The 16,717-nt window shown below is 40.2% G+C and overlaps 1 protein-coding gene across 1 annotated transcript in view; it reads left to right on the forward strand.

Moving 5' to 3' along the window:
• Window positions 1-15,238, forward strand: part of LOC149323036 (A.superbus venom factor 1-like) — a 61,652-nt gene extending 46,414 nt beyond the window's left edge. Inside the window, exons 30-40 of the mRNA XM_089486403.1 lie at window positions 753-911; window positions 4,453-4,603; window positions 6,592-6,646; window positions 7,502-7,589; window positions 8,112-8,201; window positions 8,932-9,037; window positions 9,560-9,649; window positions 11,112-11,198; window positions 11,652-11,735; window positions 12,992-13,127; window positions 14,937-15,238. Coding sequence (XP_089342529.1) covers window positions 753-911; window positions 4,453-4,603; window positions 6,592-6,646; window positions 7,502-7,589; window positions 8,112-8,201; window positions 8,932-9,037; window positions 9,560-9,649; window positions 11,112-11,198; window positions 11,652-11,735; window positions 12,992-13,127; window positions 14,937-15,078 — 1,188 coding nt within the window. The 3' untranslated portion in view covers window positions 15,079-15,238. The remainder of the gene's footprint in view (window positions 1-752; window positions 912-4,452; window positions 4,604-6,591; window positions 6,647-7,501; window positions 7,590-8,111; window positions 8,202-8,931; window positions 9,038-9,559; window positions 9,650-11,111; window positions 11,199-11,651; window positions 11,736-12,991; window positions 13,128-14,936) is intronic.
• The last annotated feature ends 1,479 nt before the right edge of the window (window positions 15,239-16,717 follow it).

Consider the following 16,717-nt stretch of genomic DNA (forward strand, 5'->3'; position numbering starts at 1 on the left):
AAGAAACTTCTTGACAGTAAGAGCATTTTGCTAATTGCTAGAAAAGATCTCCTTCTCTTGAGGCCTCATTCCCACTATGTTATAAACCAGTTTGCTAATCGGTTTGAAGTGGTTTAAATGGCCCTTGTTTGCACTTGCACCAAATTGCTGGAGCAGTTTGGCAAGAGGAGCCCAGCACTAGACCCATTAAACACACATCTTTTTGGCGCTTGTTCTTTCTGCATCTTTTGCAATAAATCAATTCAGTGCAAGTGTGAACAAGATGCAGATTGGAATTGATTTCCTATGATGTGATCAGCGATCAGCAATCCATTGAAGAAAGTCCATTTTGAATCGATTCATTAGTCAGTGTGAATGACAAGTGGGTTATTTTACAACAAGAAAATGTGTTCGGGGAAAATGTAGTGTGAACCATGCTCCGCTGTCGAACTGATCCATCTATTCGGATCACAAGCTGATTTATTTGTAAGTGGGAGTGAGGCCTGAATGTCTTCAGAAAGAGGCTGGACAGCTACTTGTTGGGGTTGTTTTAGCTGGAGATCCTGCACCGAGCTTGGGGCTTGAATCAGTGGCCCATCTGTGATTCTATATCTGGTCCCTCAGCCGTAAATCCATGAATGTTTTAAAAAGTATGCCTAAAACTATGGAACTGCATTCAGTATTCTCCAGTTCTCTGGTAACCGTTGTTACCAGAGTTTGGCTTCCTATCCACTTCAAGGTAAACTAGCTTCACTTTCCTTCTGCCATTTCAGGCAACCATCATGGTGTTCCAAGCTCTTGCTGAGTATGAAATCAAGGTACCTACTCATAAGGACCTGAACATGGACGTTGCTATCAAATTGCCAGAACGTCAAGATCCAATTCGTTTCAGAATTGACTACCAGGGTGCCCTTCTGGCCAGGACAGCAGAGGTATAGCCTTCCTTTGAGCAAGTTTTATTTATTATTTCCCTATTGCTTATCTCAACAAGTTTTACACATTACTTCTGTTCTGCAAATGGTTGTTTGTTTTTTGTTTGGATTTGTAACCCACTTATTGAAAGGGCTGGCAATGGCTAACTATACATAAGGCTCAGTGAAACCCGGAATCTAAAATACCAGTGAAACCCTAAACTGTTTTCTACAGTTTCATTTGGAAATGGATTGTCAATATCTAGGGCACCAAAAACCTGTAGCTGGTTTAATCCCACTGTTAAGGAATAAATGGGAGAAAAAAAATGCAGTTCTTGCATTTCCAGAAAATGTTCTGCTTTTGGTGAAATATCCCAAGAACATTTATAATTTTGCTGTAAATAGCCCACATACAGCCAACATAGTGTAATAGTCTGAGTATTGCATTACAACTCTGGAGAACAGGGTTCGATTCCCCACTCGACCATGAAAACCCATAGACCAAGTCCTGTGCTCTGTGCCTGAGGGGAAGGCAATGGCAAACCTTCTCTGAACAAATCTTGCCAAGGAAGTCCCATGTTAGAACTGCCTTGGGGTCATCATATGTCAGAAACAAGTTGAAGGCACACAACAACAACAACAACAACAACAATGTAATCCACAATAGCGAGGGACAAAGTTCCATCTGTTTTCAGATCAGATTCAAGAAGGTAATCTTGTTTCTGTTTGCGAAATATTGCTTGGAGTCAGGACCAACAATATGGCACAATGGTAGAGCCATATATTTAAAAATGATTCTGCTACATTTGTGTAGAAAGAAAGCCATGTTTGTGTTCGACAAACAAAGAGATGTAGTCTCTCAAAGAGAGGAGTAGGGATGTAAAGATTACTCACAAATTTTCTCAGTCTTTATTTTAAAAAGTGACTCTTTTTAAAAACTTCATTTTAAAAAAGAGTATCTTGATGTGCTTATTTAAATTATTTGTCCTGTCAGAGAAAATGAATAATGTAACCAACTTTCTCCTTGATGCCAGAATGTTTTTGGCACCGCCAAGTAATCCAGAGTTTATTTATTTTAATAAAGTTTACATAGAGAAGAATTTGATTGGTACATCCTCAGAAAGTAGGGGGGGGGGAGGATTTTTCTCCCTCCCCCCCTATATTATCTTATGGATCCTCTTCCAATATATTGGAAGCTAAGTTTGAAATGGAACATGTATAAAAAAATGGAAAAGGGGGGAAATCACGAAAAAGGAATTCAAAGAAATAGCAAGCATGTGTAGGGGTAAAGTCAGAAAAGCTAAAGCGCAGAATGGACTCAGGCTTGCTAGAGAGGTTAAGAACAATAAAAAGGGCTTTTTTGGATATGTCTGCAGCAAGAGGAAGAAGAAGGAAACGGTAGGGCCACTGCATGGAGAAGATGGCAAAAAGCTAGCAGGGGACAGAGAAAAGGCAGAATTACTCAACACCTTCTTTGCCTCAGTGTTCTCAGAAAAGGCAAAGGGAACGCAACCTGAGGATAATGGAGCAGAGGACAGAATAGGGGAATTTCAGCACAGAATAAGTAAAAAGATAGTACAGGAATACCTGTTTAACCTAAATGAATATAAGTCTCCAGGACCAGATGAACTCCATCCAAGGGTATTAAAAGAACTGGCAAATGTAATATCGGAGACATTGGTAATAATCTTTGAGAACTCCCGGAGAACAGGAGAAGTTCCAGCAAACTGGAGGAGGGCAAACGTTGTCCCCATCTTCAAAAAGGGGGAAAAAGAGGATCCCAACAATTATCGTCCAGTTAGTCTGACATCAATCCCAGGAAAGATTTTGGAGCAGATCATTAAACAGAGAGTCTGTGAACATCTAGAAGGCAATGCCATAATCACAAAAAGTCAACATGGGTTTCAGAGAAAAAAATCATGCCAGACTAATCTGATCTCTTTCTTTGATAAAATTACCAGCTTGGTAGATGAAGGGAATGCTGTCGATATAGTATATCTTGATTTCAGTAAGGCCTTTGACAAAGTTTCCAATGATATTCTTGCAAACAAGCTTGTAAAAGGTAGGCTAGACAACGTAACTGTTACATGGATTTGTAACAGGTTGACCGGCCGAACCCAAAGAGTGCTCAACAATGGCACCTTTTCATCCTGGAGAGAAGTGACCAGTGGGGTCCCACAGGGCTCTGTCCTGGGCCCAGTGCTATTCAACATCTTTATCAATGACCTGGATAACAGAATTGGGAGCATACTTATCAAATTTGCAGATGACACCAAATTAGGAGAAATAGATAATACTCCAGAGGACAAGATCAACATTCAAAATTATCTGAATAGACTAGAAAGCTGGACCGAAGCTAACAAAATGAAACTCAGCACGGAGAAATGTAAAGTACTGCACTTAGGGCAGAAAAATGAAATGCACAGATATAGGATGGGAGACACCTGGCTGAATGAAACATCATGTGAAAGGGATCTTGGAGTCCAAGTAGACCATAAATTGAACATGAGTCAACAGTACGATGTGGCAGCTAAAAAGGCCAATGCAATTTTAGGCTGCATCAATAAAAGTATAGTGTCTAGATCAAGAGAAGTAATAATGCCACTGTATTCTGCTCTGGTCAGGCCCCACCTGGAATACTGTGTCCAGTTCTGGGCACCACAATTCAAAAAGGACATTGAGAAACTGGAGTGTGTCCAAAGGAGGGCGACTAAAATGGTGAAGGGTCTGGAAACCATGCCCTATGAGGAACGACTTAGGGAGCTAGGGATGTTTAGCCTGGAGAAAAGAAGGTTAAGAGGTGATATGACAGCCCTGTTTAAGTATTTGAAGGGGTGTCACATTGAGGAAGGAACAAGCTTGTTTTCTGCTATTCCAGAGAACAGGACCTGGAACAATGGATGTAAGCTCCAGGGAAAGAGATTCCACCTCAACATCAGGAGGAACTTTCTGACAGTAAGGGCTGTTTGACAGTGGAATAAACTTCTTCCTCAGAGCGTAGTGGAGTCTCCTTCCTTAGAAGTCTTTAAACAGAGGCTGGATGGCCATCTGTCAGGGATGCTTTGATTGAGAGTTCCTGCATGGCAGAATGGGGTTGGACTGGATGGCCCTTGCGGTTTCTTCCAACTCTACGATTCTATGATTCTATTGCTATTTGACCATACATATGCTAAAATGTCCCCCCTCCCCATTATTTATATTATAGACCTAAAGCCTACCTTTCAAGACAGGTTACTACAATAATATTACAGTGGACCCTTATTATACGCTGGGGTTTGGTTCCAAGATCTCCCGTGTATAACAAAATCCGTTTATGCTCAAGTCCCATTAAATATAATGACATAGCAAAATGGTTTCCCTTATAAAAAATGGAAAATCAAGGTTTAATATTTGAAATGTATACTTTTTTTGAACATTGTCAAACCATGTATGCTTGAATCTGTGTATTAAAAATCTGTGTATAAGAAGGGCCGACTGTATCTCAATAACAATAACTGTATTGTATAAAATCAGAAAAATCAAGGAAATCCATTACAAGGACATGTTGACTCTGTTTTTTCAGACCAAGCTCAATGAAGATTTCACTGTACAAGCCTCAGGCAAAGGAAAAGCAACTATGAGTGTTATGACAGTGTATAATGCACAGATGAAAGAAGATGCTGCTGAGTGCAAGAAATTCAACCTTGATGTTAGTGTTGAACAACTCCAGCTGAGTAAGTCTCAATGGTAACTCAGTTCTGATAGACATTCCAGGTTCTAATGAAGACTAGACCTCCCCTCCCCCCAGTTTAACTCAAATTTGTAAGGATTAGCAACAGTGTTTTTATAGTGTTGAGCTGGATGATGTATACATGTGCTGAACAAGATGCTCCACTTGCCTGTATTCCTGAATTTTTTTCAATTTTTGATTTGATCTTCAGGGGTTGTGTTTCCAGTATTTATGTTCATTCTTACAGGCTGAACAAATTGTCCAAAGGCCAAAGGCCTGAGTGCTGCATGATGGGATGAGCTCCTGTCACTAGTCCCAGTTTCTACCAACCTAGCAGTTCAAAAGCATGCAAATGCAAGTAGATAAATAGGTACCACTTTGATGGGAAGGTAACAGTGTTCTGTGCAGTCATACTGGCCACTTGACCACAGAGTCATCTTCGGACAATGCTGGCTCTTTGGCTTAGTGACAGAGATGCACACCCCTCCCTACAGTTGGTTATGACTAGACATTCATGTCAAGGGGAAACCTTTACCTTACCTTACAGGCTAGGTTTAAAAAATCCAGATTACTAATGAAAGAGGACATCTTGAGGCCTCATAATGAAGTGACCTTGTTTATTCTCTAAAAACAATATAGGAACTTACATAAATGGATAGCAACTCACCATTTATAAACTCAGCAGGGGCAGAGAGAGGGCAAAGGAGAGGCATAAGAGAGAGAGGAAAGGGGAAAGGCAAGACAAAAGTGTTCAGAAAATAAAGGAGTGGCACAGTGGTCACAAATGACAATGCAAAGTTTTATTCCAGATCAATCTTGTACATGCATGTAACTCTTTTTCATGAATTAGAACACAAATTAGAATCTAGACTGAAACAGATCTTGGAGTACTATGTGAAAATCTGCCAGAAGGGGCCTATTACTGGGTGGCCAGAAATGGAGAGAGAGGGTGACTGATGAATATTTTTTTTTCATGTAGACTATTATTATTATTATTCTGATCTTTCCCCAGAAGTGGGATCCAGAGTGACTCACAACATTTAAAAAAAACAATACACTTAAAAACATAGAAAAGTGATACATTAAAACACAATTAAATTGTTACGATATTAAAATAGATTACATATTAAAAGATTAATAATACAATTAAAAAGATAAAATTTTAAAACACATAAAATGATACAACACCCTAAGCCCATCCTTTAAGGATATTCTATTTTTAAAAGCCTGACTGTATAAGAAGGTCCTATCCTGCTGGTGGAAGGCCAATAAGGAAGGGGCCATCCTGGCCTCCCTGGGCAGGGAATTCCAGTCTAGGGGCAGCCACAGAAAAGGCCCTCTCTCATGTCCCCACCAACTGTGTTTGTGATGGTTGTGGGACGGAGAGAAGGGCCTCTTCCGAGGATCTTATTGCCCAGGCTGGTTCATACAGGGAGATATAGTCTGCCAAATGGCCTAGACCTGAGCCATATAGGGCCATATATGTTAAAATCAGCACTTTGAATTGTGCCCGGAAACAAACTAGCAGTCAGGGGAGCTGTTTCAACAGGAGTGTTGTCTGGTCTCTGTAAACTGCCCATGTTAACAATCTGGCTGCAACTCTTTGGATCTGCTGAAGTTTCTGAACACTCTTCAAAGAGAGCCCCAAGTAGAGGGTGTTACTGTAGTCCAAATGAGATGTAATCAAGGCATGTACTACTGAGGCCAGATTTGGCATTTCAAGGAACAGGGGCAGTTGGCACACATGTTTTAAATGTGCAAAAGCACTCCTGGTTACCGCAGAGACCTGGGCCTCCAGGTTCAGAGCTGAGTCCAGGTACCTCCGAACTGCAAGCCTGAGCTTTCAGGGGGAATGTAACCCTATCTAACACAGGCTTTGACCATCAGTCATTGGACAATCAAGGCTATTCATCAGAACACATTAAACAATCTGTGCAGCATGGGTTTTGTGTGAATACTGATTCTTTCCCTTTTTGTCTTAACAATTTCTAGGTCAGAAGGAGCTAAAGGGATCCCTGCAAGCTGTCAACATCAGAATCTGCATAAGGTATGAATGTTCTGCTGGGTCATAACTGGAGGTTCAGGTAAATAATTAGGAGGAGAAGACATTATTGCTTTAAAAGGAAATAGCTGATTGAATATTTCCCCAAATGCTTTCTATTTTCACAAGTTAGAGATATTTTGAGTCTGATCAGCAAAGCAGTTGAATATATCCTCCTCCCAGCCTGCACTGGTTGGAAAGGAACACACCAGAAACCAAAGGGCAATAGATGAAGAGCTCCATTTTTTTCACTGAAGATGATGAGCCACCCCCTTTACTTTGGATGTGTGTTATGCACAGGACTATACCACTTTGCCTAAAATGGGGATGTGTATATACACCTCCAGGTGTTTATAAATTGAAGCCTTCACCGTCCCTTATCATAGGATGCTATGCTTAAGGCTGATGGAAGCTGCAGTCCATTGCATCTGAAAGGGCATGTGTTCTTCACTGTAGGCTAGAAGATTCTAGTCTACTATGAAGGGAGAAAATGAGGAATGGACACAGGTTTTTAAGTGCTGCAGGTTTTCTCCTTTGATATGATGACCAATTTACAATTTGCAATTGGCTCAGCTTCTGCTCTTCTGCTTGTGCATTATGCAAGTTGTCTAACTTATAAAAATAATGATCCTTGAAAACACATGCACATATTTAGACATTTTATAAGTCTTTACAGAACTGTTTTGGTAACAAAGGGCAGAAGTCTTAGTGATTCTGTAGGCACTAATCAGTAAGCATGTGCTAGATCTCACTTTTCACCTTTCGAACTTTGAAAATATGAAGAACTGAGCTTACAGAACTGGAACAAATCTATTACTAAGCAATTTTTCTGGGCTAATTTCTCTCTGCTCCTGGTTCTAGGTATCTTGGTGAAGTTGATGCCACAATGTCAATCATTGATGTCTCCATGCTCACTGGTTTTGCACCTGACGTCAATGACCTTAAAAGGGTATGTGAGCCTTGCTTTATGCAGGAAATGGCTTCTTAACTTATCCTTTGAATGTGTTGGGCTTAAAATTCCCTGTAGTCAATAAAAAGCTTTTCACCATGGAAATTAAATCTGTACAGAGAGACAGATTTAGGATTAATTGTAATAGCCACCAGTTGGTTATTTCCCCCCCCAGCCAATTTCTTACAGTTATCTTCTATTATATAGTCTACCTTTTTATTTTTTTTATAGTACTATAGGTCCCTACAGTACAAAAATTAATCATGAACCAGGGGAGAGAAGCAGGAGGGGAAAAAAGAGGAGACTTTCCACATTACCACACTACACTCTTATAATGCTACTATTCCACTTTTACTGTTCCTGTTGCAATCTGAGATTTGTAGTTCAGTAAGGCTTAAGAGCTCTCTGGCTGAGAATTCTAAATGCCGCTCCTAAATGCTACATTTGAAATGAAAACCAATTCTGTTCTTGAGGATTATACCATGTACCAACAATGTTTCTTGTCCTTTTTTTAATGTTTAGCTTTCTGAAGGAGTCGACAGATACATTGCCAAGTTCGAAATTGACAAAGGCTACTCTGAAAGGGGGAACCTCATAATTTATTTGGACAAGGTAAAGGCTTATGGAGGAGATCTTTGGGACAGCTGTAGTTTAGAAACACAGCTAGGCAGGCTCCGGTGTGTGTTAAAGCAAGGATTATGAAATAAGATGATGGGATGAGTCAGAGCTAGGAAAAGTGACTTTTTTGGACTGCAGCTCCTGGAGTCCCCCCAAACAGTAAGGCCAACATATTTTCTGGCTCTGGGATTCTGGGGTTCTAAAAACTAGATGATGTTTGAACCTGCCCCATCATGATGAGGTCACTGTTCAGGAATAAAAAAAATGTCTGGCAATGCCACTCAAGACGTTGTGCATCATCTGGTACTTGGTAGCACATGTTTACACACATTGCTTCTTACTGTCATGGTGGGACCTGTTTGGGATTGGTAAAACTGTGATATTTATCAAGAAACTTTTGGTGAGGCACACTTTACGCCCGAAGTGCCAGGCTCAGTGCTGCTCCACATCCTTGAGTTGGCAGATTACTTTTGGCAGGACTGAATTGACATTCCAGTTCATTGGTCTTTGTTATACATAGGCCATTCCTGTTATGTCCTTGAGTCCCATACACATTGGATCCTCATGTTTTTCTCCTGAAAAACATGAACCCCCAATAGGAACAAAATTGTAGAATAGTTTCCTCAAGGCAGTTTGGGAAATCTATGTGTGGAGTGGGGAGAATTGCCTCCCTTGGCAGGCTGGCACCTAAAGACTTGTTTTTTCTTTTCTCTCTTCATCTCAGGTCTCTCACTTGAAAGACGAATGTGTGCAATTTAAAGTTCATCAGTTCTTTGAAGTTGGTCTCATTCAGCCAGCTTCAGTGAAGGTCTACAGCTATTATAATCTAGGTAATGGCTGCTACAGTTGTTCCAGTGAATTCAGCACAAGGGAGATCGGTCAAATGGCACAGAGTCCAGTTAGGACTTGGCAGACAGTTACTTGAGACATTTGTGAAGACTTCCCCCTGTCCTTTTGGTATAAGTATGCAGAAATGAAAAGTGATTCCCCTGAAAATGGCAAAATACAATAAAAAAGTACAGATAGATAAATAGGTACCACTCCAGTGGGAAGGTAACAGTGTTCTGTTATGCTGGCCCCATGATCTCCAAGTTGTCTCTGACAATGCTGGCTCTTCAGTTTAATAACAGAGATGAGCACCACCCCCTTACAGTCAGACATTTGACAACCTTGTCCAAGGGGAAACCTTTACCTTTATTTTATTACACAAAGTCATAGTGATGTGCTACAATATTCCCATTGGGAGCAATGAGTTGTCCCGTTCCCTAAGTCTCCCTTTAGAGGAATTTCCCAAGTGTGCAGGTTCCTCCTTGTTGAAGTAAAGGGCGCCTCTTTTCATTCCTCCATTTCAGATGAGCAGTGCACCAAGTTTTATCATCTGTCCAAAGGAAGTGGCCTCCTCAGTAAGATATGCCATGGAGACGTTTGCCGATGTGCAGAAGGTAAGATGGAGTGGGAACTGCTACTTCTGTTAATCCAAAAGTAAGGTTTTAATGGGGGGGGGGGGGGCATAAATGTGTCAAAATTGGACTATTGTAGTATTTGTGTTTCCTGGTTTAGAAACTGTAATCTAGAGTGTAGCCCTGTTGCATCCCCAATCTGAACTCCTCCAGGTATTTTGAATTACATTGCAATTGCCCTGCACTTTTGACTATGCTGAGTTGAAAATTGTTATAGGGATCATAGCTGAGGAAGGTCACTCTTTCAGCTGTGTGTAGGTAATGAAAAAACTAAGTAAAATCAACTAATATGAATTAGGATTTTGTTGGCACTCCAGTAATTTGAATAAATCCTTCTGTTAATAAAACTGTCTTGTGGCACCTTAAACACTAGCAAACTTTATTTGGCATAGGCTTCTGTGGACTGTAGCCCAATTCATCTAATGAATGCAACATAACGGATGGAGGAAGGTAGACAGGCCACAGAGTTTGAAGGAGCCTCATGATTGAGTCCAACCCCTATGCAACGTGGGTCTCCAGCTAAGGCATCCCTAACAGGCAGCTGTCCAGCCTCTTTTTGAAGACATCCATAGGTGACCCACCACCTCTCTAGACAATTGGTTCCATTGCCAAACTGCCCTTACTATGAAGACGTTCCTTCTAATGTTCAAATCATTAAATGTGGTCCTACCCTCTGGGGCAGCAGAGAATAGGCCTTCCCCTTCATTTCTTTGACAGTGTTTGAGGTTTTTAAAGAGCATGATAATGTCATCCCTCAGTCTTTTCTTCACCAAACATAACATTCCCAGCTTCTTCAGTGTCTTCTCATATGTTTTGTACTGCATGCCTTGTATCATTCTTCTTACCTATCTCTGAACCTGGTCTATCTTCTCTACATCCTTCTTAAAATGACACATCTAGAATTAAATGAAGATGAGGCCTGTTAGGGAAATTACAGCATCCTTCTATACTATAGAGTCTACTATGGGTGAACTATTCTTATAAACTGGAGGGGGGGAGTATAAAGGGAAAGGAGAGAGGGTGGGGATACTCTATGTGTGTTTTTTGTAAAGTAACAGCATGGGGGAGGGACTTTGAGTATGTAAGTGCCTATGTGTAAGAACAGCAATGGGGAAGATAAAGAGTGGTGAAGGAGTTAGGCTAATGGCTGGAAATTGCTAGGAGGAGGGGATGTGAGAGATGGATATGTCAAGAGGAGAGAAAGAAGGATACTACTTGGAACCAAAAAGGACTAATGTGGGAGTTGGGAGCATCCAGGAATGACATGGGTAGAAGGCACATTTCAGATATTCTCAGTATCTGTCCTGCCTATTCCTTCCCCAATTGTATTTTTGAAGCCAAGACCTAACAGATCCAGCCTCAGACACAAGAAGGGGCTTCCGGGTAACTCATCCATGTGTTTTACTTTCTGTTTTCTTTCTTTCTATGTTTTCTTCTCCCAAAGAAAGCTGTTCCTTGCTCAACAATGTAGAAGAAAATGTTGACCTGCAGATACGAGTTGAATTGGCCTGCAAACCAGGAGTGGATTATGGTGAGTACACCTTAGATGGCTGAACCCTGTAACTGAGGCAGTGGCACAGCTAGAATATTAATAATGAACACCCACCAGCCAAAATTCACCATCTGGGGCAGCTGCTTCACGCGTTTTTCATGGTAAGACTGGCTGCCTTTCTCCAGCCTCTGCATGATGAGCTGCTGCTCCAAAATTTATCCATAGGGACATTTCTTATGGTGATGGGCACAGCAGTTTGTTGATGTATTTTGGGCCTTCTGTGATGAGAAACAGAACAATTCATGTAACTGAGGTTTAGGTGTTGATTGAGGAACAGAGTCTGGATTTACCAGTGCCAAAATGCAGTGAGATTTGTTCATTTTTTGCAGGAATACCGTATCATGATTAGGGATTATGGCTCATGGACAGCTAAATTAATTACAGCTTTTGTGAAGAAAAACATATAAACATCTTAAATTTTCTGTTTTTAAGTGTACAAAGCCAAGCTGGTTCGAAGTGAAGAGGAAAATGGTTATGACAACTACTTCATGAAAGTTCTGGAAGTAATTAAAGAAGGTAACAATGTCCATCCTATAGGAAATGGCACACTAGATAAAGAGCAGGAAGATTTGCTCTGAACCCTTACATTTGTTGTTGTTATTCTTTCTCAAGTCAACTTATGAATGGAAAACCTCCAAGAGCCCTGGTCATCAACTGTCTAGTTCAGTTCTTACAAGCTCAGGGCTGTGGCTTCCTTAACTAAGGGGAGGTAAAGGAGATAGATAGAAATGTTCTTGCCCTATAGTTGTTGCTCATGATTTTTTTAAAAAACAACAACAACAACCAGATGTTTTCCCTTCCATGGAATATTTACAGCAATTTCAAGAAGAAAAAAAACATAATTATTTTTTTCTTCCCTAAAGGCTGGGTTCTTTTTATTTCAGCATAGATTGCAGCAAAAACTCCTTAAAAAAATAATCCAGGAGGTGCGGTTAGCTAGGGCTTTTTGTTTTTGTTTTTTGCCTGACATTGATGTTTGGGGAAGCAGAGGATATTTATGCTATAATAATAAGATTTCTGAAACACTGCATCTTCAAAAAGAAGGCATGCCCATCCAGGTCCCCAGAACCAATATTAATGCATATATTATTATTATTATTATTATTATTATTATTATTAACCTTTATTTATGAAGCGCTGTAAATTTACACAGCGCTGTACATGCAATCTTTTAGTATTAATATAACAGTCCTTGATACTACACATAGGACAAATGGAATATTCTCAGACAGAGTTTAGACCGCAGGGAAAATGACTTTTGGTTAGCAGATTTATTGCATTCATACACTGACACTAACTGATCACTGTAAAGATCTGAAAAACTTGTATCACCTTATGCAGCCCTTTGAAAATTTAGGACTATGTTCATGATTTGCATCTTTCTGGATCCTATTACATTCCACCACATTCCTTTATATCAACAGATATAAAGTAAATGTTACACTTGAGCATTTATTATCATTCCATATTGCATCTGAAGAAGTGGGTTTATACCTATGAAAGTTCAAGTGAAAATAATAATAAAAAGCAGTCTTAAAAGTGCTGCCACATTCCTTCCTTCCTTCCTTCCTTCCTTCCTTCCCCCTTCTTATCTCATTAAATGTCTGCACGCAACCTCAAGATTAGAGGCCCCAGTAGGACATCAGTGCAAGTTTGCCTTTCAGTCTGTCCCCCAGTGTTTCCTTCCTCTGCTCTTCTGCCTTCTTCCATCCAAGCCACTAGTACACACAACGTGATCCAAACATTTTCTTTGTTTTGTCTGATTCCTCCAGGGAGTGATCCAAATCCACTTGCCAGTCCTCGCAAGTTTATCAGCCAGATGAAATGCAGGGAAAATCTGAATCTGCAGCTGAACAACGACTATCTGATCTGGGGTGTCAGCACTGACCTGTGGCCTGCCAAGAATGAGTATGCATTTCATTTCATTGATTTAGTAGATGTATACTTTGCTTTTATTTATTTTGTTTTATTATTTATTATTACTGCTTTTCCACTACTGGTGCCTCAAAGAGTGTGTCCAAAAAAACTATGAAATATTGCACTGCAATTTTGAGAACCAAAACAATCAACCAAGAAAAGAAGTGATCAAAAAGTTGTCATTTTTCCACAGAAGACTCCTTGTAGTTACACCCAACGTTTTTTCAACTATGTAGATGGGATTGCAAAGTAGTCTTCGCCTTGAGACTGAGACCCCTTCACTCACGGCAGGAATGGCATGGCATGGTTAATACTACCTCAGTGGTTATTCCTGTCGGTCAAGGAACACAGAATTTTTCACTTATGTTCGTCAGGCTTCAAGTGTGTTTTTATAATCCTAAAGTGGTGCACCCCTCATAAATTATCTGTTTTACCACTGATCTAGATCCCAATCACTCTGTCTTACTTTGAACCATTTACAGGATTGGGGAAAGCATTTCTCATTATGGGACACATGTGGCCACTGGGGCTATATTAAGTATTTTTAATGTCATTCTTCAAATGGCAAAAAAAAAAAAAAGTCTAACCACACACAAATAGAGAATGCTGAAACCATACAAATGTGGCTGTTTGGTTCCCCTCAACCCAACATCAACCACGAAAGTGATCTCACATCTGGATATATTTCAGTTCGTCAGGAACCAGAAGTGATGTGAGATCACTTTCACTCATACAAGGAACAGCCATTTTGTTGGACAAGGAGGCCATTGAGGAAATGGCCATCATCCCCTCCATAGTAGTCTACCCCAATTTACACTGTTGTTTCCAGAACCAAAGTCAGATACATGATATATAAACTGCAAATAGATGTTCATTGCTAAACACTGAAGGATACACATCAAGGAGACCAATAGGCTGCCGCAGGATACTTCAACATGTTTAGGGCAGGAATCAGAACAGTGCAGGCTGTGAGATTAAAAGAAGGCACAGCCCTGCCACCATTTTAGTCCATGAAATTTTAAACACTGTATGTGACATCTGGCCACTTCTGGTTGCAATGAAAACCTGAAGTTCAACCTAAAGACACTGAGTTGGATGGAAAATGGAGTGGAGCCAAACCCCACTCCTTGAGCTCATCCAGTTTACCAGATTGGTCCTGGGGGCAATCTGGTCCCACAAATAACAGTTCCTCATCCCTGCTTTAGAAAGAAGTGCTGTTTACTATAAGAGTGATTGACTAGTTAGTGGCAAAGGAGGTAGACATATTTTTAATGTAAATACTATTTTCAATTTCCTAAAATTCCAAATGCCTCATAAGAAGCTTTTTTAGAAAAAAGAATTTAAAAAGAGTTCAAAAAACATATCTGTGTTATAGTCTCGATAATCGGTATGCAAAGGGATCTGGTAGTATCTTTGAGATAAGAGAGAAGTTGGTAGCGTGAGCTTTTGTAGACTAGAATCTACTTCCTCAGATGGATGAGAAAGTATACTGAAGTCTATAAAAGCTTATGCTACCAGCTTCTCCCTTTCAGTTATTCTCAAAGGGGCTACAAAATCATTTTGCATACTAAAAGAAAAAAAGAAGTAACCGTTCCAGTCATCTTCTCACTGAAATAAATTTACAGTACTTTCCTAAAACACAGCCAAAATAAAATTGGCAGTTTCAAGGTGTATAAAATAGCTGAGGAATGGTCCTTATTTACTTGAGTGTAGCCCTGTTATGTTCTTCCACAACTTTCCATTTAACCAGTTTGCCTGTGGTGCAAAAATTCAGAACTCCACCTTCTTTTTGTTTTCCAGTGTCAGCTACCTCATTACCAAAGATACCTGGATTGAGAGGTGGCCAGATGATGAAGAATGTCAAGATGAAAATATGGAGGACTTATGCAATGACTTCCTCCGGTTTTCCCATACATTGACATTTTTGGGCTGCCAGGTCTAACTGAAAAGGAGTCAGCTTCACTGTGTTACTTATATAAGGCTGTTTTTTTTAGCTGTTGTTCAGAAGACACCTTCCCTCCTTAAGTTTTATCTTTTATCTTTTTGCTCTCCTTTCCCCCACTCCAAATGGTTTATATATAAAATAAAGGCCTTATTTGTTACTGTGGTGTTGTGTTCATTATTAGCAAACAATCCAATGCTATAATACTGTTAGCAATATGTTTTTTATTGATGATGCAGCACCATCAGAGTGCTGTCCTGATCATTTTTGTGGGGGAGAGGGGAAAACTTTAACTACCATGAATCAATGCTATGGAATCCTGGGAAGTATAGTTTTGTGAGACATTTAACCTCTGTCAGAGAGCTCTTGTGCCACAGACTACAAATTCCAAGATTCCATAGGATGGAAACTGTGCAGTTAAAATGGTATCAAATTGCCATATTTCTGCAGTGCGGATGCCGCCTGAGTGGTTCAAAGGGTAGAAGCACCCAAGTCTGATTTTCTTCCCTCTTAAAAATGGTTTTGCTGTTTAAAAATAAGTACAGTAGTTTATTTTGCTTTCAAATGGTTTTGTTTGTTTGTTTCATTCTTGGTAATATGAGATGCTGTAGTCTATCAACTACTTTAGTGTCTGCAAATCCATTAATAAGAAAACCAAGGGTATTTTTAAAACCTCCCAAATAAGCTCTATAGTTTTGGACTAGTTTGGGTGTGGGGCAAGCCTCCTCTTCATAGTAAAAGGCATCTGTGAATAGTAATGCTATTAAAACTATCCTGCACACATTTGATACCTTTCTAAACTGATGTTATCATAGAATCAGAATCCTAGAGTTGGAATAAACCCTCAAGAGCCATCCAGCCCAACCAATTTCTCACATGCAGGAAAGCACTCCTGACAGATGGCCATCCAGTCTCTGTTTAAAAACCTCCAAAGAAGGAGATTCCACCATGCTCTGAGGCAGCTTCTTCCAATGTCGAACAGCTCTTACTGTCAGAAAGATAGAAATTACAAGTTTTTGTAATTTAAATGTATCTTTTATAATGAGAGGACAACTGGTGAAAAAGCTGGTAGGGAATTATGATTTACAAGTAGCATTAGTACAAAAAATGACCAAAGATTCTGTATGTTGTGATATGGGAAGAGGTCAATAGCAGGGTGATACCAGGGGCTTGTTCCCACTTATATTTAAATCAGTTTGGGATTCGCCTTCACTCCGTGTTGGTAAATCAATTCCAAAAGGTCAGTCGTTCCCACTATGAAAGCGGATCTTTTCATTATGTCCTTGTAATCACTTTTTTTTTTTTTGCACGATTGTCATCCCCACTGGTTTGCACCACTTCAAAATACATGTCAATCATCTGTGCGTCATCAGTGACATAAGCGGGAGCCCCTGCTCTGGGTGGGGAGAAGGCACTGGCAGGCAGTGGGCCTCTTGGCTGGACATCACTCAGGAGATGCTTACCCCAAAGAGGTGCTCAGGAGCTAAAAATATATTTAAAACCAATACAGATTAAAACTATTCAAAGTTGACTTCCGGTTGGTTGTGGTGGAGTGGTGAGATGTGTTTAGCCAGTGGGCTGAGACATACTCCCCTAATAGGGACCCAAGTCAACTGAGAAATCCTCTGGGCAAAGAAGA

This window comes from Sceloporus occidentalis, unplaced genomic scaffold (assembly GCF_023333645.1).
Source record: "Sceloporus occidentalis isolate IW3139 unplaced genomic scaffold, rSceOcc1.0.p SCAF_1, whole genome shotgun sequence".
NCBI classification, from domain to species: Eukaryota; Metazoa; Chordata; class Lepidosauria; order Squamata; family Phrynosomatidae; genus Sceloporus; species Sceloporus occidentalis.